Below are 20,577 nucleotides of genomic sequence, written 5' to 3' on the forward strand. Positions count from 1 at the left end.
TGGAAATCAACACAAGAAAATTTGGTCCTTTACTGGGAAAGCTTATAATATAATAGTGCTTTTATAGTTCTCAAATATTCATTCCAACCACTCTACAAGAATAATAGGCACGCTTTATATAGCACCTACTACACGCCAGGAACTGTACTTATACTTACATACACACACATACTCATTGAAATCTTAAAAACCACCCTATAAAAGAAGAATTTTATTTAATTATCTTCTTAAAATAATAATTAAAATTCTTATTTTAGGGGATTCCCTGGTGGCGCAATGGTTAAGAATCCACCTGCTAATGCAGGGGACACAGGATCGAGCCCCGGTCCGGGAGGATCCCACATGCCACGGAGCAACTAAGTCCGTGCGCCACAACTACTGAGCCTGTGCTCTAGAGCCCGTGAGCCACAACTACTGAGCCTGAACACCACAACTACTGAAGCCCGCGCGCTTAGAGCCCGTGCTCCGCAACAAGAGAAGCCACCACAGTGAGAAGCCCACGCACCACAAGAAAGAGCAGCCCCCGCTCCTGCAACTAGAGAAAGCCCCGCATGCAGCAACAAAGACCAGATGCAACCAAAAAAAAAAAATCTTATTTTAAAGGCGAGATATCTAGGGAGAGAAAAGTGACTTCATACAAGTTACTTAAGTGGCAGATCCACTCCCATGCTCTTTCTACTCTCTGTTACAGTCAGAGAAATGATCACCTAAAGAAAATTAATAACCATCTAAAAATAATAATTAAAAAAATAGAGCAAAAAATTTTTTCTTGAATATTTTTGATTATTTCTTGAACATTTGAGTATTTCTGAGCAGGAAAATGCAGATTAGGCGTCGAAGCAAACTCAACAGCCCTCCTTAGTTCACGTCTTTCCTGAACAGCAGGAAGACTCAGGAGAAGGAAGTTTCATGTTCATATCCCATGTTGAGGACCTCATTTAATGAAGAAGTCTAGATCATCTCTCTATTTTGATGTGTCGTATCCCTGATACTTAAACGATAGCTCACAGAGACATAGTGCTCACTCCAAAAATGACAACATTCATCCTGCAAGCACAGGCTCCCTAACAAGCTGGCTTACCTACTTCTACAGGTTTGCTGGACAGAGCTGAGAACGTGAGATACGTGACGTAGCAGCTGATGAGACCCGACTGCAGTAACCCAGAGTGCGGCTGTCCTGGAGAATGAGAAGAGACAGTGTTTTAAATCAATGATAAGAAAGCATATGTGCCTTAAAAAAACAGGTCTCCCCCAAATGATATCCCTCCAACTTGGAGCCCCACCCTTCAACGTAAGAAGAGGTACGTAATGTGTTTCTCAGATGACACCAAAACATTTGGGGAGGGGGCGGGGCGGGGAGTGATACACTGAACCTAACTGCTGTTTTAGAGATGACAAGTTCTACCGAGTTCTCTCCCAACACCCTATTTTGATAATAACTACAGCTGTACTGAAACATATTGCCTGGTCTCCGTAAGGTTCATAACATTAGTTCTTAAATCACAAAACCTCCAAAGAAAATTTACCATTGTTATTTGTGAGATCACATAGTTTAGTGGGGTAAATGATGGATTTTATAGGGAGGGCCTGGATTCCAGATGGGGAGAAAGCTCATATCTGTCAATGGACAAAAAATCCTTTGGGAATACCAGAGCTGGTCCAAACCAAAGAAGAAGGCTATGGGACTGAGCATTCACTGGGAAAAGGGCTTCAATGTTACAATACTTAAACTGTTCGGATGGTTGAAGAGTAACCAAGATGTGATAAAAGGGATTTATCCTTTTTTTGGTGAAATTTTCAACCACCTGCAGACATAAAAGGATTTAGTTTCGCCCAGTCTTCCATTTGATTAAATTTATTCCCAGAGTTATAATTATTAAATTATAATGACCAATAAAGGTAAAAAATAGGCCCTTTTATAATGTTGCTCTTTGGCATGGGAATAAGACTCACCTTAACAATTAATGGCATTAAACCAAATATTTCAAAATATTATAACTATTTCAAAAAGTAGGATTTAACCCAAAGAACATTTTAATCTGAATACTAATGCTTTAGGAAATTCTTAATTGATTAAAGGAACTGGAGGAGTAATAACCATCTCAATTTCAATAATGAACTTCCATCATCTCTTCCTTTTAGCTTTGGAACAACCATGAGCAAGATCAGGCTCACAAGTTTCTGTTGGCTTTGCAGAGGAAGGATTGGGGTATGAGAACGGTTAGCTCCCGGAGCTAGCTGCTGGCAGAGCCAGGATCAGATTTCCTGCTTCCTGACTCTGGGACCACGCTGTCCTCAATTTGTGGTCCACAGGGGTCTTAAGTGAAAGATGAGTCCCAGACCAGCTCCTTCCGTAGCCCTCTCACTCATTCAAGTTTTACACAGAGATCACAGGGAAGAGCTGAGTATCCACTAAAGGTGTTTTCCATTGAAAGGCTCCTTGTAGTACATTATGTAATGGCAACATCTATCTCCTTATTTATTGGCTTCATTACACTCAAATCTTGGGCACAAGGCATGCGTGACTATCACATTTGCCCCAGTGTGGGGCATGAAAGGGACACTGGGGTCCCACCTTTCCTATTGCTGACCCACCCATGGTAAATTAAGGAATGACCATAATTTCCAAAAAGGGAGGGGTGTTGCTCAAAGACATTTATAATATGAATAAGGAAGAATGGAAAAAAAACTGTGCTTACGATTTTGGACACAGGGTGAGATGGCTACCACTGAAATAAGCAGACACAGGCCTCCGTTTACCCCCAGAAGAATTTTATTTTCCAGGCAACCATCTTTCTGTGTATAAAACACTGCCATCAAAATCAAGCCTCCCGTGGCGATGGAGTACATGATGAGAGTCACCAGGGACAGAGAGGCGTACCACAGCTTGTTGCTAGCTGTGCCTGCGGTCCTGTTTCTCCAGGAAGTGGAGAAGAGCAAGGGGAGAGAAGACAGGTCAGTTGATTCTCCGACAGCATCTATCATCCCTCAGGCATTATTCACTAATGCTATCAGGCCCCAGCCCATAGTAATGAGTTATCCAGAAGGCCTATCATTTTACCCACTAGAAGCTAGAAGGTACAGGTAAATATGCAAAAACTTCTTGGCTCAAGGATAGAATTTTTTCTAAACACTGATAAAATTCCATCTTTGACTCAAGTGTATTCATCAGCTAAAATGAATACACCACAGACTTTATTCTAGCTTCCCCGTTCTGGATGTCAATTACCCCGAGACAGGTTTTGGCAGTATTAAAAAGTGGCTCTTTGCTGGAGTTGGAGTTTTCCCCATAAACACAGAGCCTGGAGGTGCCAGTCTCTTAGCCAAGTGCTGCAGTTCCTGCTGACACTCATCTTCCCTTTAGGGAGAGAGAAGCAAATGAACTTCACCCGGAGAAAGACTGGCTGACCTCAGCTCTTCCGTCTCTGCACTGAAAAGGAGAATCTGTACCAGTACTGCTTCTCCCAAACAATGCCAGGTATGATTAAGGAGAAGTTTGACATTAGAAAAAGTGAAGACAGGAATTCCCTGGTGGTCCAGTGGTTAGGACTCAGTGCTCTCACTGCCAGGGGCCCAGGTTCAATTCCTGGTTGGGGAACTAAGATCCCGCAAGCCTCGCAGCACGGCCAAAAAAAAAAAGGGGGGGTGGGGTGGGGTGGAGAATAAAATCAGCCGGGAAAAGAGTAGAAATTTTAATGGGATTTACAATAAAGAATCTAAAAGAGGAGGTTAATGTGCCCTCTGGTTTATGTAAACATTAATAAAGGGATGGGAGAAATAAGTAGTGATTTAACAATCTACAGAAACCGTTCAGAACAAAGAAAAGAGGGCTTATTGATGCTAGATGAAGAGGACAGAACAACAGGGGGATGGACTGAATCACTGTCATCTGCCTTACGATTCAATTGCCCTTTGTAACCACACTCTCACAAACCTTCACAGAGAAAGCAACATACTTACTGTCTTCACAAAGCTGGAGAGTGTTCAAGCAACCCAGCTAAAATGTTTCAATTATGAAGTTACTGCAGCCCGGAGACAAAGAAAACAGGGAGGAAAGGCCAAAATGACAATGACCATCATATTCCTGAAACGGAGCCAGGTGCTCCGAGGACCACAGAGTTATTCTAACAGGGAAGGCACACAAAGCAAATGAAGAGAAAATGAAACTAGAGAAAGGAAGGAGCCAAATGGTCATTGACGACAGGGAGAGAAAACGGATTAAGTAGAAAAAGGTGAACACTGCTGACCAGTGTGTAGGTGGGGTCCAGCTGTTTCCTCACTAGTCTTTTGGGCTATGTTATTACTATAAGAAGGACTTTCTTAACAGTTAATTTATGCTTAGATTCCCAAGGTTAAATCTTCAACCCTAATCTCTCCCCTCAACTCCAGGCTCCTATTATCCAACTGTTAACGTCTCTGCTTGGAGGTCTAATCTGCATGTCAAACTTGGCAGGTCCAGATTAACTTCCCAATATTCAAACCTCCATCCCCAAACGTGCTCTTCTGTGATCTTCCCAACCTCAGAACATGGCAATTCCATTCTTCCCATTAGGGGTGGGGGTGGGGGGAGATTAAAGAATTGCAGTTGCTCTTGACTGCTGTCTTTTTCTCTCCCTGCTCCTCTCCTCTCCCCACCACGCCATCCCCAGCAGCAAATTCCACTGCTTCCAACTTCAGACTACATCAGAATCTGACTGCTGCTACCATGTGGCTTGCACCCTTCCCTCACCACTGGGGTCCAGCCACAGTGGATGTCCCTGTGCCCCTTAAAGAAGCCAGCACGATCCTACCTTAGGCTCTCCCCAACTTCCTTCGTCTCCCTCACACCTCGTCATGAAAGCCTTTCCCTGCTCTGCTCACCCCAACTCCCACACCCTTTCTTTTTCTCCAGAGTACTTTTCACCATTGAACCTAGTACGTATTTGCTTGATTATAAGTTGATTATCTTTCCCCCCTCTCCCCAGGAGAATGTAAGCTCCACAGAGCAGGACACGGTTGCATTCACTGCTGCTCTCCTACTGTCGAGTGCCCGGCAAATAATAGGTGCTTAATGAATATTGGTGCAAGGACTGCCAACTGTCAGAGGATAACTGGATGCAGCAATGGTGGCAGAGTGGCTGTGATTCCTGCTGCTCCAGACTCAGTTGGTCCTCCCAATGACATCTTCTATAGACACCCCAAATAAGTGCTGTGACTTATTATCTTTATACTCTTGGTGCCCGGCACACAGTTAATACTCCAAAAATTTTGAATCAGTGCTCAATAAGAAGCACTTGGATGGAGATTAGAAAAAGACCGGGCAGTGGGGAGGAGTGTATGGACACAGAAGCAAGCAGGTTATCAGGTTAGGAAAGATGTCTGGGCTCAGGCTTCAGGTGAGGGTTAGGAGTAAACAAAACCCAACAACATTAATTTAAAATCCATAAAATGTAATAAATAAATAAATAAAATCTAGAAAATGGGTCTTTATTAGAAACACCTAAATAGGGCTTCCCTGGTGGCGCAGTAGTTAAGAATCTGCCTGCCAATGCAGGGTACGTGGGTTCAAGCCCTGGTCCGGGAAGATTCCACGTGCCGCGGAGCAACTAAGCCCGTGCACCACAACTACTGAGCCTATGCTGTAGAGTCCGTGAGCCACAACTGCTGAGCCTGTGTGCCCAGAGCCCGTGCTCCACAACAAGAGAAGCCACCGCAATGAGAAGCCCGTGCACCGCAACGAAGAGTAGCCCCCACTCACCGCAACTAAAGACCCAATGCAGCCAAAAGAAATAAAAATTAATTAATTATTTAAAAAAAATGCAACTCCCTCCAAAAAAGAAACACCTAAATATACTGTTTACTTTTTGTTATTTCAGTTTTTATATAGAACTGATGCTTCAAATTATAAAAATTGACCTAGAAAGTGTCAAAAACAAGACAACAGGCTTAGAAAGGAGTCGCTTATGCTAAGCCCCACATCACCAAACCAACACAACTTAGAGTTTCAGCTCTCCCAGAAACAGAATCTTAAACCAGTCAATCAGGAATCCCCTGATTAGCACTAGTTATGTCACCTAACTGGTAGATGCCTGCCATCCCCTGAAGGGAAGTTACCTCACAATAACCAACCTGCTTTTTTGCCTAATATAACTTCCTTGTCCCTGCTCTCTGCTGCCTATAAACGTCTTTTATTTTGTACAGCTCCTCGGAGCTCCTTTCTATCTGCCAGATTGGAGGGTGCCCAATTTGAATCAATTTTTGCTCGGACAAACTCTTAAACTAAATTAGATGAATTTACATAAAAATAACAATACTTGTACATTTCCTAGCTTAATCCTAATTTTAGGCAGACCAACCAGCTGTGAGTATGTGGACAGAAGAGATTTTATTGGGACACTGGCCTCAAAGCCGGGACAACAGCAACATCAATCGTTGCAAAGCTCTTAAGCCATTCCTATTGGGTGGTTTCTGGAAAGTTTTTAAAGCAATCAAACTCTTCCAAAATGCCCGTTAAAACTTGGCATCGATAATTAGTCCCAGAAAATGGCTTCAGAATCAATCAAAACATTAAAGTCAGAGTAAAAAAGCACAAGTATTCTCAAGGAAGCATACTATTTAATGGGCAAGTCAGGCACTCAGTATCAAAGATATTAATATTTTATCATAAGTTCCTTACTCGAAGTTTATTTGTAAAAATTTTAGAAAAAAGTGTGATGCATTCCTTTTGTCAAATAAAAAATTCAGAATGAAAGTACGTAAGAATCACCAGGGAATTCCCTGGTAGTCCAGTGGTTAGGATTCCATGTTTTTACTGCCAAGAGCCCAGGTTTGATCCCTGGTCTGGGAACTAAAATTCCACAAGCCACATGGTATAGCGCCCCCCGCCCCCCCCAAAAAAAGAATCATCATCAATGGAAAGAATGGTATTTAATCAATTAAAATGCATTTCCAACTTACTGTGCATATTTCTTCTGCATAACTGAGAACAGGGTCACATAAAACTATAGTCAACCATTTGACTTATCTTTAGGAAAACTTTGCTGCCTCGAAACAAGATCTAGTAGAAGCCCCAAACATACTAGGTTTCAGGGATGACTCAAAATGCAGGACAGCATGCAATAATAAACTTATATATGTACTCAGACCTAGAAATCTGTATTATCATAGAGATTAAAATTTGAGGGGAGTTCCACGGCAGTCCAGTGGTTACGACTCTGCACTTCCAATGCAGGGGGCACGGGCTCAATCCCAGGTCAGGGAGCTAAGATTCCCACATGCCGCGCAGCGCGGCACCCGCCCCCCCCCCCAAAATAAAGATTTGAAAAAATACCAAAACACGCCTGTAGTGCTACCTGTATGACTATTCAATGTGCTGCAAACATTTTTAAATTGGTATTTGGGTGCTTACTCCAATATTTACCAAATAATAAAATGTTTAACCTATCTTTTCACTCAGGCATCTCATGATTCGATTTTCAAAAAAACAAGACCAAAACAAAACAACTACTACTACTACCAAGCTGAGGAATATAATCACGATGAAAAGTGTTTTGAGAGAATTTGGACAGTATATTTTGTTTTGTCCAAAATAAAAAATAAAATTCACATTCATATAGAACTTTCAGATACCCGCCCAAACAGTACAAAATAACATGATGCCTACAAAATCTACAAAATTACAAAAGCCTTACTGGATATAGCAGGCAGTTATTTTCATTCATATTTTATAAGTAAAGTAAGAGCACTTCAGTGCTTTGCCCAGAGTCACAAAGAGAGTCAACCTTAGCACCGAAGGAGCTGGACCCCTGTCTAGCTGTCACTTCCTCAATGTGGCTCAGCAAGAAATAAAACGAGCCATTAATAGTTTGGCATTCCCCATGTATTCTAGGATGTGAATTCTATTTTCAAGGCACTTAAAAAGGGTCTGTATTTTTTTTAAAGTCGGGGAGGCTTTCTAAGGTAGAACAACAGATCTTCCTAATGAAGGGGTCCTTCCCCTCCTAGGCAGCTGAGAAGGAACAAAAATTTTTTTAAAAAGAAAATCACTATTTCATTGAATATTCTTTGCAGAACATTGAACCTCCAGCTCCAAAGTACTTTTTTCTTTTTAATCTCCTAAGGATGGGAGCCTAAGATATAGCCTACCCAAATTTTCAGCCACTAACGCAAGCACGGAGCAGGGGCTGCGAGGTGCCAGCCGTGGGGTTGAGTGTGGCTAAGTCTTAGAGCCCAAATGAGAGGATGCAGGGAAAAGAGAGCCAAAGAGTGAAAAGAAATGAAGTCGAAAAAGGAAAAGTAGAAAGGCGAGAAAAACAGTATGGGAGAGGAGTAAATGAAGAGGTCCAAATAGCAGGAGGGAAGGGAGAGAACAAGCAAAAATTGTTTTTGGTGTAAGCAGGCTGCTAATTCCTGGCAATACAACTCGGGGAAGAAAGAGCTCATTTCAACAATGGGCACTTTCTGAGTCAGAGAGTGAGTTCACGTGGAAGCTCTCCATAAAGGCACATACCAGTTCTTGTTCCATTTATGTGCAAACTCCACAAGTAAGAGGAGCTGGATGCCTATGAACAGGAAGCCTCCGATGGCTCCCACATAGCGCCAGGCTGCAAAAGAAGACCGTCCGAAAGGAGATGAGGTGACTGTCCCGAGTCTTTAACTCAAAAGAGAGTAATGACTACAGTTAATTTTTACTGCAGGCTCCCTGTACCAGTAACACATTTAATTCCCACACAACCCTACAAGGTGGGTACTACTATTACCCCCACTATACAGATGAGAAAAACTGAGAGTCTACACGTAAGTTGACAAGGTCCCATAGCCAGTAAAGGGTGGGGCTGGGATGTGAACACAGGCAATCTGGCACCACAGCATCCAAGCTTCACCTCCATGCTATAAATAAATGCCAGATATCCTAACAGATGCAGTAATTCATAAAATCAACAATGACCCTCAATTTAAAAGTAAAATCACACGATGCCAGAAAAACCAAGGATTCAAATTTTACCGGAGACCCACCAATGTCCAGTGAGGAAATGAGGTTCACATGGGGGGCCACGGACTCAGGTTCTACTTCTGGCTTGGCCACAGAGAAGCCCAAACCTTGGATAAGCGCATCACATCTCTGGGTTGTCTATAATACAACTGAGCTGTGCTAGAGGATGGACAGCTAGGTCCTGTCCCATTCTAAGTATATTATTCTAATATATACAAGGACCTCTGTGGAGAATAGAAAACTAGTTACCAGTATTTTAGGTAAAAAGACAACTTGGATACAACTTCCTGAAGGAGTACATAAAACCGGTATGACCCTAAGAAACTAGCTGGAGCCTGATGTGTGGCTATTTGAGGGACTATGGCTGTTCCTTATTCACAATGTGAGTATTTTTACTATCTTAATAAGGAAAGTGAATCCATTTGGGTCTGAACAGTGTTCTGAACCTCTAAAACTCAGGCTTTTTTTCTCCTCCCTACCTCATATGAAGAAGGGACCCTTGTTTCAGCTATGATTGAATGCATTATATTAAATAACTTTGGTAGGTTCTATCGATAAGGAATATAATTCAGTGTTGTACAGTTTCACATAAGGCAAGTTTAGAAGTGGTCTGGAGGATGCCTTTCTTACCCCATTATAGCTACAGCAGATTTAAAGCTGCTAAGAAGCCTTGGGTTTGTGTGCAGTGCTCAGAAAGAACAAGGTCTCCCTGGGTCACGCTGACATGCTAAACTAGTTTTCAATCAAGTTTTAAGTGCTTCATTTTCCCTTCAGGCTAATAACCTTAATTTCAATTCTTCAACCGGTAGAGTAACTAAAGGTCCTCTCACCCCTCCCAGGGAGGGAGAAGTGGAGGTGGGGGGGGGGGGGGGGGTGGGGTGGTAGGAAGTACAGAGGGTGGGTGAAGTATGGGCAGCTGAGGTAGGATTTTTTTTTTTTTTTAAGCTACAAGAAAGTTAGTAACCTACAATATCAAAGGCACCCTGGACTACGCTTTCGAACAGTTTTACAAAGTGAATAAAAACACAATAAATAGATACCCCCCAATACCCCATTTGTACCATTTAGAAAGGTCTCCTGATCTGGAATGAAGAAGGCTCCTGAGCACATGGCCCCCAACAGCAGAAGTTTAAAGAACCAAAAGCTGGAGGGGAAGAAAAAAAAAAAAAGGAAATGTATTTAAATGATATTCAAGGAAGGACAAAAGACCTCTTAGAGGTAAGCGTGTCAATTCACGATTCTGTTCTCTCCAAATGGAGGGGAAGTAATTAAGTGACTGGAGACTGCCTTTTCCCATAATTAGACAGACTTCGGTGTGGCCTCTGATTATGCAAGACCATTTTGTTGCAGGGGTGGAAGTGACCTGGGGGAAGCTCTTGGTACAAGAAATAAACTCTTATCTCCAATGCATTTCTCATTATGGTACCAGGTGTTACAAATAGGATTCCAGTTCTTAGGCCACTGTGTGGTAAGTATAAGTTCCACCTTCTCTAAAATCAGTGTCAACAATTTCAACTAGAGGAAAGCAGTCAGAGGGTCTGAAGAGTGGAAGAGGTCCTGGAATGTTGCTCTGAATATAAGGAAGGGTGAAAGGATCCCCACAAAGACTCACCCATTGTGAATATAGGCTCTACAACTTTTACTGTTGTTGATTTTCAAGGTCAGGAGGCAGAATATAAAGAAGAAACAGGCCATTCCAAAACAGACTCTATATACCGCAGAATACCCCACCAGCTTCTCACAGGTGTCGCCAGCTTTAATGCCTTTACACATATCTTCGAAAAAAGGGATCTGAAGAAAAAGAGAAAAAGTAATTTGTTAAAACTAGGAAAAGAAGGGCTGCCAATGGAGTGTTCTTTCAGCCTACAAGTCAAAATCCAATATGAAATACACCATGTGCAGAGAGAAATTAAGACTGAGAAGAAAGTCTCTCTTCCAAAGACCTCTTTCTTTCTCTGAATCTTTCTTAAAAATATAGTGCTCATAACATACCACTCCACCTCCACCTACTCCTAATGAATTCTGAAATCCAGCATCAGAGTTTTAAAAAATGATACTTATAATACACAGGTATATTTTTCTTTATTCATTCATTCATTCATTTTTGCTGCTCCGGTCTTAGTCGCTGCACGCGGAATCTATCGCTGCGGCCTGCAGATGTCTTAGTTGCGGCCTGTGGGATCTAGTTCCCCAACCAGGGATCGAACCCAGGCCTCCTGCATTGGGAGCTCAGAGACTTACCCACTGGACCACCAGGGAAGTCCCACAGGTACATTTTTCTTGAAATGCATAAATATGGAGAATAATTGCACATTTGCCATTATTTATATAGGATAAGCTCCTGACCTGGAAATGAAATCAGTGGGTCAAGTAGTATCTACATTTTAAAATTTCAAGAGATAAAGTCAAATCACACTTTTAAAGGCTGCCTTTACATCCTACCAGTAATATTTGAGACTGCTCACATTCCCAACCTGAGCACCAAATTTAAAGGTTAAAAACCACTATCTTGTTTTAATGTCCGTCTTCCTCATTACTAGTAAGGTTCACATCTTTTCTTAAATTTATGGCCATTTGTATTATTCTCTGTGAATTGGCAGTTAATTGGATTTTTTTTCTTGATCCACTGGAGCTCTTTATTTACGGACCTTAATCTTCTGATAAATGTTGATAATGGTTTATTCTAGTACAATTAGAAGGTTTTAATGTAAAACCCACTTACATTATCAGAATAATTAAAATCTTACATTATGAGAACAAGCAGCACGTTTCTATTAATGTCAGAAAATAAAGATTTAGTCAGTGTTAAAAAAAAAAAACTTGCTTCTTACCAACATCAAAGCTGAACACTCTTTAGAACAGAAAATAAGTTGAAAATCACAGTACAGCCTTTACTCACAAGACAAAAAAAAAAAAAAAAACCCAGGAAAAAAATGACATAAAACTAGAGGTAAAACTGAAGCATGATAATTTAGTTTCTTCTCCAGAAAATATCCTAAAGAAACAACAACAGTGGAGGTTATTAAGATTTCCATAAACAGAAGGAAGACTACACTTAACTGCAGTTCATCTTCCTCCACGAGGGTTCCCTCCCTCAGAAAAGAGCTGCAATCATTACTATACCTGAATCTCAAACATGCTTTTCCAAACAAAGCATGTTTTTCAAAATTAGTGTCTCAGGCAAAAAAGCACTAATACTGAGACCCTATTAGGATAGCTCCATTTCCATGAATAGCTACAAAAGATTTCATGCGACTTCCCTGGCAGTCCAGGGGTTATGCTCCGCACTTCCACTGCAGGGGACACGGGTCTGATCCCTGGTCGAGGAACTAAGATCCTGCATGCTACGTGGCACAGCCAAAAAAAACAAAAAGATTTCATAAAGAAATGCCAAATATTTTGCAGTCAGCAAGTTCCTGCAACTCCAATTTCTTTTTGATCAGAGCAAGAAATAAATGCATAAAGAGAGACACTACTATATTTTTGAGCAAGCCAGGTAAAATACTAAGCCTAATGAAATACAGAATGTCTAGTTAAATTTAAATTTTGGATAAATAATAACTAATTTTTTAATATAACAACACTTGGGACATACTTAGACTAAATATTGCATGGGACATATGTATGCTAAAAAAGCATTCCTTGGGAAGAGATGAAGCTCAAAAGAAGGAAGGGTCTTGGTGGGAAGGGCCAGGTGTATGCCATGCTAAGGAGTCTGGCTCCCACCCTGTAAGGGAAACAACTATTTAAGCTGGAATGCCTTTGGCTGCAGAGTGGAGAACATATGGGAAAGGGATAGGTTTGAGGCAGGAGGATAAATTAGAGGGCCACTGGATTAACAGTCCAGATAACAATCGAAGAAGGTAAACTACTCGCAGAGAAAACAGAAATTGTGTGGCTAGAAGTCATAGTTAGCAGGACTGTAGGGATGGCGAGAAAAGTGAAGGATGGGGGGAGGGTTCTCTTCTGCTTTATTTTATTTTATTTTTTTTGCGGTACGCGGGCCTCTCGCTGTTGTGGCCTCTCCCGTCGCGGAGCACAGGCTCCGGACGCGCAGGCCCAGCGGCCATGGCTCACGGGCCCAGCCGCTCGGCGGCACGTGGGATCCTCCCGGACCGGGGCACGAACCCGTGTCCCCTGCATCGGCAGGCGGACTCTCAACCACTGCGCCACCAGGGAAGCCCCTCTTCTGCTTTATTAAAGCTGTTTGGGGTGGTGGGGGAGTAGGGTTGGCAGAGGACGAAGAGTGGAACTGAAAAGAACAGATCGGGAGTTTGCTTTTAACATATAGGGTTGGAAGCGCCTTGGAGCATCCCAGTGAGAACGGCTGGTCTGGAAATTGCTTCAATATAGCGATAAGGATACAGGATACAGGAAGTGCCCCCACACAGGTAACGAGAAGTCAGGAAGGGCCTTCTGAAGGACCTTGAACTTTTAGCAGTGTTTCACAGTGAGTGAGCAAACTCACATGGTTAAGATCCTCATATACTGAAGTAATGGGGGATGCCACACAAGTGAACGTTTCAGAGCCTCTAGCAGGAAACAAAAGCTGCACCCGTATGAATGGTACCGATAATAAGGAGGTAACACTGCATTAAATCTGTAAAAGGAGGCGCCATGCCGCCTCACTCACTCCTGTTTTGTTCATATGGGATTTACTGTTCTGTAATATTCATGGAACTCTTCCTTTCCCTCCCTTCCGTGTCCCACTCTATCAGCAAAGCTAATCCCTGCTGCACACCGCTGCCCTCACTTCCACTGTAACACGTGCGTGGCAGCATCCCTTTCGTCTACACCAGCCCATCTTTCCCGATTAGACTCTTCTCCACCTCCCTACCCCACAGCCACTTCTCTCTTCTTCTCAGATCAGTTCAAGAAGAACGTTACTGCCAGCAGGCCTGACCGCCTACCCTACCATCCCCCACAAATCCCCCCTCCCCTAAAACCCTTGTTTACTGCCAGAGGCCCTTAGGCTCATCAAAGGGTGCGTATGTGGCACTGCATACTTCATCCAAAATATCAGTAGGCAAACAACCCCCTGCTCAAATACTAAGACCTGCTTTATGCTCTGTGGGTGACTTAGTCATTTAGCCTTCAGTACGTGGTGAATATTTTTTGGCAAAGAATCTCCGAGTTGAACAAGCTGGCAGGATTTTGCGAGGGGAATCTGCTCTGATTAAATATTTGCTGTTCCAAGCTCCATCCCGGTTTTAGAAAAAGAAAACATACATTACACACAGATTCCACACCATGGGGTAGAGGGGACAGGCCTGCTAAGGGTGTTACCTCTTACGTCTGGTTCTGGACATCCAAGGACGCTGCATCTGTGTTGGTTCTGTACAGACCCAAGGGCAACGGTTTCCCCACAAGCCTCAAGCAACAAAACTCAGAGCCACAAATTATCAGGAAGAATAAAAAGCTCACATGGACTTCCAACCCTGAGAATTAAATCAGTGAATCGTTGTAAAAAGTGCTCATCACAGTTCCTAATCCATAGTAGCCATTAAGTAAACTTCCTTAACTCTAAGGTACTATTTTATAAAAAGAACTTCTCGGGGAGGGAGTTAGGCACATTACATGAACCCCTGACGGGTTGATGCATACTGATTTAAACATGGGGGGACATGAACATCTTAGAACTCAGTAGATGCTCTATTCACTTTACAAAGGATTCATATTGAAAGTTACAGTTGGACCCCCATATCTGCCAGTTCTGCATCTGTGGATTCAACTAACCACAAATGGAAAATATTTTTTAAAATTTTTTTATTTTTCAGGAAGCTCCAAAAAGTGAAACTTGAATTTGTCATGTACCAGTAACTATCTACATAGTATTAGATATTATAAATAATCTAGCGATGATTTAAAGAATATAAGAGGATGTGCTTAAGTAATATACCATGTCATTTTATGTAAGGTACTTGAGCATTGGTGGATTTGGTATCCGATAGCATCCTGGAACCAATCCCCCACAGATAACAAAAGACAACCGTACCGGGTAACTTTCAATAAGATGAATCCTTCCCTGGCACATATATATAGGCATACATGAGAGATATTGTGGGTTCAGTTCCAGACCACTGCAATAAAGCAAATGTCTCAATAAAGTGAGTCACACAAATCTTTTGGTTTCCCAGTGCATATAAAAATTATGTTTATACTACACTGCAGTCTATTTAGTGTGCAATGGCACTATGTGTTTTTCTTTAAAAAAAAAAAAAGCAGTGTATAGACCTTAATTAAAGAATATTTTATTGCTAAAAGAACACTAACCATCATCTGAGCCTTTGGTGAGTCATGGCAGTAACATCAAAGATCACTGATCACATAACAAATGTAATAATGAAAAAGTTTGAAATATCGTGAGAATTACCAAAGTGTGACAGAGACATGAAGTGAACAATGCTGTTGAGAAAATGGCACCAATAGACTTCTAGATGCAGCATTCCCACAAACCTTTAATTTGTAAAAAACGCAGTATTTGCAGAAGTGCAATAAAGGACAACAAAACAAGGTATGCCTGTATAAGAACTGAGTTCTAAAAAACAGTGCTCACTACCTATCTTTCAGAGACCTAGTTGCCGCCCAAAAGAAAACACGTCTGAACTCCCAAATCAGGGAAGACATTTTGAAACATCAACACAAGTATTAAGTTCAAAGACATGGAAGCTAGAAAATCCCTGTAACTCATCTATATAGAAGAGAGGCTAGCTATGCCTCCAAAACAATTTCAATCTCAGGTAGATAAATATAAACAAACAATGGAAGAGCTATAGAAAGGCTTACAGGTCTAGTTGGCCAGGGGCCCACATGCTGCAAACTTAGAAATAAAGTATAGAATTTGGGAGTGTTTCTTACAGAAATGAAGAGGAAAAGGAGCGGCGTGTTCCTATAATATTGAAATATTATTTGGGAGAGATGAGAAAATGGCATATTAGCAAAGCGAATGAGTCTTACAGTTCATTACATCAAATTTTTAGGGCATTGAATGAAACCAAGCTGCAGAGAAAGCTTTGGGCAGCTGAGCAGGAGTGATACCATAGAACCTAGAAGAACCATGTCTGTAGGTTCTGTTTAGTATCTCTTACTTGAAATGAATTTCAGAATCGAGACCCTCTCCCCTTTTTGATATTCCACTTATTTTCAAACTTTCTAAGACAATTTCTTTTTGTCTGTGGAAAAACTCCAGTGTCCATGAGAGTGATGCCTGTCTGTTACCCACCCACGGACAGGAGCTGTGAAACAGGGAACATTAAGATCCACTTCCATCCTCCCCTCAGCGGCCTCTAGCAACCAAGGCTCATTTCTCTGTAAATTATTACCTTTGAGGCCCTTTTTTTTTGGGGGGGGGTGCTATTTTTAAAAACAGTAACAATCTCACATCTCTTTTGTTCGGGTTTCTAGACATTTTTACAAGAAAAGTCTACATTGTGCCATTATTAAAGAAAAGTCTACATTGTGCCATTATTAAAAGCCATAAGGGGAACTAAAATTTCACCGAGCCTGGTTTTATTTGACCCTGCCACCTCTGCCATCAGGAACTTAACATCCCCAAATAGTAACTCCCCAGAATCTCGGAAGCATGCAAGACAGAGACAGCACTGGTGCTCACAGCTTCTCCTCCACCATGAGCATTTCGTCAGGATCAAACCACCCCAAATATGATTAGACAGTTAGAAAACAACTCCAACCAAACTTTAAATAATAAGCTTTCAACCCAAACAAGACAACTTGCAGAGAACTGACTAATAATGATGGCACGAAGGGCTCTTCCTCCGGAGGGAAGCAGGCGACAGCTAACGTCGATCTGCTCAGGGAATTAAGGTAACATGAAGGCAGAACGTACTAACAAGAATCACGCCAGTTATTAATCTTGAAGGAGAGATAAGAGTTAATCCCAGCGAAAACTCATATAAATCTTCAATTAGGCAATGGCAGTGGGGATTGGGGCCGTGGAATAGACAGGTTCCGTGGAATAGACAGGTCCCGTGTGCTGATTTGATGGGGCCTAGGAAGAAAGGCAGAGGAACCCAGAACTAAGATTCCCAGTTCCTAGCTTGGCAGTTGGTTGGATGGCGGCCCAGCAGTGGATAGGAATCACAGAAGAGCGGTTTCAGGATGGAGGGGCAGTCATTCACTGAACGACAGGCGGCCAGTATCCGGGGGAAATGTGGGCAGATGGCTAAGCAAGGATGCAGTGCTACAGAAAGATAGCAGGACTAGAGAGAAGGACTTGGTAGTGACCAGCAGAGATGGCAAAGGAGGCACTCAGTGGAGTAAATAAACTCACCTGGAGAGGAATGTGGGTAGAGGAGGGGGAGGGAGACAGGTGGGAACAGCCCAGAATGCTGGGGAATACAAACATTTGGGGACTACTGGGACGAAGGGGAAAAAAACCAAGGAAGAAACTGAAAAGGTACAGAACCAGAGAGAAGTTGAGGGAGGCTTTCAAGAAGCAGAGTGTGTCAAATACCACCAATGCGATGACGACGCAGATTGGATTTGCCAACAGAGTCATCTGGGGCAGTGATCAGAATATTCTCTCGAGCAGATGCGGGCAGAAGCCAGACTGATGGCTGAAGGCTGAGCAGAGGAGACAGTCAGGAGGGCTGGGTAGCGGGCAGGAACTGAACCCAGCAGTCCTTTCACCCCTGCTTTCAAGAAATCTAACTGCAAACATAAGAGTCCAAGCATCATTCTAAAATATATTTATTTACAATTATACAAGCAATACATAATTATATTCTCATTGCCAAAGAAAATGTAAATTATAACAGATACAGATAACTGAATCTCCTTGCCCATCATTACTCCAACCCTAACCTGACTGCTTCTCAGAGGGAACCATTGTCACACTTTCATGTGTATCCTTTTAGGCCCTTTGCTGTGTTATTCCCCTCTCATTACGTCTCACAGATTGTTGCACGTTCAACACATAAATCTATTTGCATCCTTTTTAACTACTATACAGAAATCCACAACCCAGACCAATCATAATTTAGTTTCTGTGATGCTAGTGGCAGACATTTACATTGTTTCTAAGTTTTCACTCTTATAAACAATGTACAATGGTTAGTTCCCATATTGTGCATGTCTCTCTCTGCACATGTAGAGCATTTAGGAGGACTGACATCCACAAGATGAATACTGAGTCATAAAATTGGTTAAATTTTAACCGACACTGCCAAACTCTCCCCAGGGAGGGTTTCTGAAAACCCTAGGTTTGGGGGGAACAGGGAGAGCAGGAGAGAGACACAGAGATGCCCACAGAGCCCCCTACACACCCATCTCGGAGCCAGGAAAGTCTCTGCTGCTCCCCCCTAGGGTCAGCACCTCAGTAAGCACTGCCCCCCATAATCAAGAGAAAAGGGGTGGAAACAGGAGGCCCTCTGAGTCCAGAAAACAAATCCACACCTAACCTCAGAGACAAAACTGCAGCTATGGAGGCCTGGACTTTGTTTTAGATGGCAAATACGGTTATTGGCCCACACTCCCTCCCACAGAATGCAGGGTCTGATAGAGAACTCTGTGCCCCCCTGAGAGAAACAAGGCCCACTGACAGTTGTCTCTTGAACACAGAGATGCTGAAGTTTCAATTAAGAGCACTAAATGTCTAAACAGGCAGAGCTTTCTAGTCAGACCACTCATCAGTGGGAAGATGTGCTTATGGCCTAAGTGAGCACCAAATCAGCTAACTACCTCTTGAACTTGTGAACCTGGAATAGAGTGGTGACATATCATATGCAAATCCAGCTACGCTCATGGCTGTTTTCTGTAAATAATTATTAAAAGCCCAGTGAAATTAGAGTTTACGTGTGTATTCTTCATCCCACATGATGTATTACATAACTATACCTAAGCGTCACAGCACAGGGTTTGCTCATTCCCTGACTCATTCATATCTACTGTGTACAGGTACTGTTCTAGGATATGGAGATTCAAGCAGAGAATATAAAACAGGTTAAAAGATCCATGCTAACAAGGAGCTCCCTTTCTAGTGAAATGCTGTACACACAAAGCCACGTGTGCTCTGCTTTATGGATATTTCAGGCATTTTCATGGTTTAATTTCAACTATCCGTGATTTTGCCTTAGGTGGGACACAAGAACCTAATATGCTCCAAAAGACTGAATCCTACCAAACCTATACCCTCAAGGTTCTGAGAGTCCCTAGTCACTTGTTCCCCAGGCAGGCGGACATTTCAGTTTCTGGCCCAGCATCCTTCCCATTTTACACTGGACCAGGAATTGGGGGCCCCCAGGAGCAAAGAACTGGGGTACCCACACACTCATTTTCTCCATCCCCACTTCTTCCCAGTCACCAAAATGATTGGCTTGGCTACCTAAAAAGAGGGGCTGATTATTATTATTTTTTAACCTGTGAATGATTTACCACGTATTTCAAAAGGCCAGGAAGAGTAAGACATCATACTGTTGAACGTGTCACACTGAATTTACCCCTACATTGTTCTTGCCTAGTCAACCCAGTACATACGAGCTCACACAGCCCAGTATTTGCAACTTCATCAGGAGCTCCGGTACCCTCAGCACAAAGTTGAGGCCACTCAAGTTTCCCCTTCAGGGAGAAGGGGAGAATAACTGCATATGACAGGCACAGGGCCACTGAGGTCTACCACAGGCCAGCGAAGCAAAGGACAGAGTGTGGGTCAAATCCAGCTAGCTCCTGTTCATGTAAATGGAGAACAGAGCCACGCTCATTTGCTGGCATTTTGTTTTGGCTGCAGATTGAGTAGTTGCTAAAGGCCGCAAGGCCCTCACAGCTGAAATGTTTACTAGCTGGCTCTTTACAGGAAAAGCTCCCCCGGCCCAGGACTAGGAAGCAGAGCTGAGGAGCTGCGCTGAGCTGCTGCTGAAGCATGAATTAGCATCTCAAAGGCAAATGACAACTGGTGATGACTTACTCTACGGATCATAAGTCAAAGGAACAGCGGAGACGCGATGGGCGGAACTTGGGCTTTGAGAGAATTAAATCGTACATCTCCCGTATGTCATTTTCAGAGCTGCAGCTTAAGGATTTTAATTTATCTGCCTGCAAAAAAAAAAAGCTTTGTGGAGGAGGTGGTGGAGGGCATGCCTGCGAGTTCAATGCTTTTTTCTTCTGTGGGTCAGAAGCCCGCATAGTAGGAAAAAAAACCTCACATCTGTTATACAAACATGGCGTGTAGAACCAAAAATAAAACCCACACTGATGAAAGCCGGCATGTAGAGAGATAATTTTAGACTTACTTTTAAGACTGTATAAACAGCTTCACTGACATTTAAAAACCACACCCTCCAAATACCCAACCCCCCTTGTGATTAAGCTCAACCCTGCTTTAGAGGGCAACACACTCCAGTCCCTTTTACAAACCTACCTCACCTCGGCTCCCAGTCTCTCATGAGGACGGAGAAAAAGCACTCCTGAGTCCTAACGTCACCCCAAAGGTCAACAGAAGGGACAGCTGACACCACCGTCTCCAACAGTTGCTAATGGAATTCAGATTTTTTTTTTTTTTTTTTTTTTTCGGTACACGGGCCTCTCACTGCTGTGGCCTCTCCCGTTGCGGAGCACAGGCTCTGGACGTGCAGGCTCAGCGGCCATGGCTC

The 20,577-nt window shown here is 42.7% G+C and overlaps 1 protein-coding gene across 1 annotated transcript in view; it reads right to left on the reverse strand.

The window, feature by feature from the left end:
- The window catches only part of SERINC5 (serine incorporator 5), an 83,275-nt gene that overhangs the window by 14,784 nt on the left and 47,914 nt on the right, over nt 1-20,577 (reverse strand). The window contains exons 6-10 of the mRNA XM_065873665.1: nt 10,584-10,762; nt 10,033-10,115; nt 8,489-8,582; nt 2,700-2,911; nt 1,082-1,177 (exon numbers count right to left, since the gene is read on the reverse strand). Of these exons, the coding sequence (XP_065729737.1) occupies nt 1,082-1,177; nt 2,700-2,911; nt 8,489-8,582; nt 10,033-10,115; nt 10,584-10,762 (664 nt within the window). The remainder of the gene's footprint in view (nt 1-1,081; nt 1,178-2,699; nt 2,912-8,488; nt 8,583-10,032; nt 10,116-10,583; nt 10,763-20,577) is intronic.

This window comes from Phocoena phocoena, chromosome 3 (assembly GCF_963924675.1).
Source record: "Phocoena phocoena chromosome 3, mPhoPho1.1, whole genome shotgun sequence".
NCBI classification, from domain to species: Eukaryota; Metazoa; Chordata; class Mammalia; order Artiodactyla; family Phocoenidae; genus Phocoena; species Phocoena phocoena.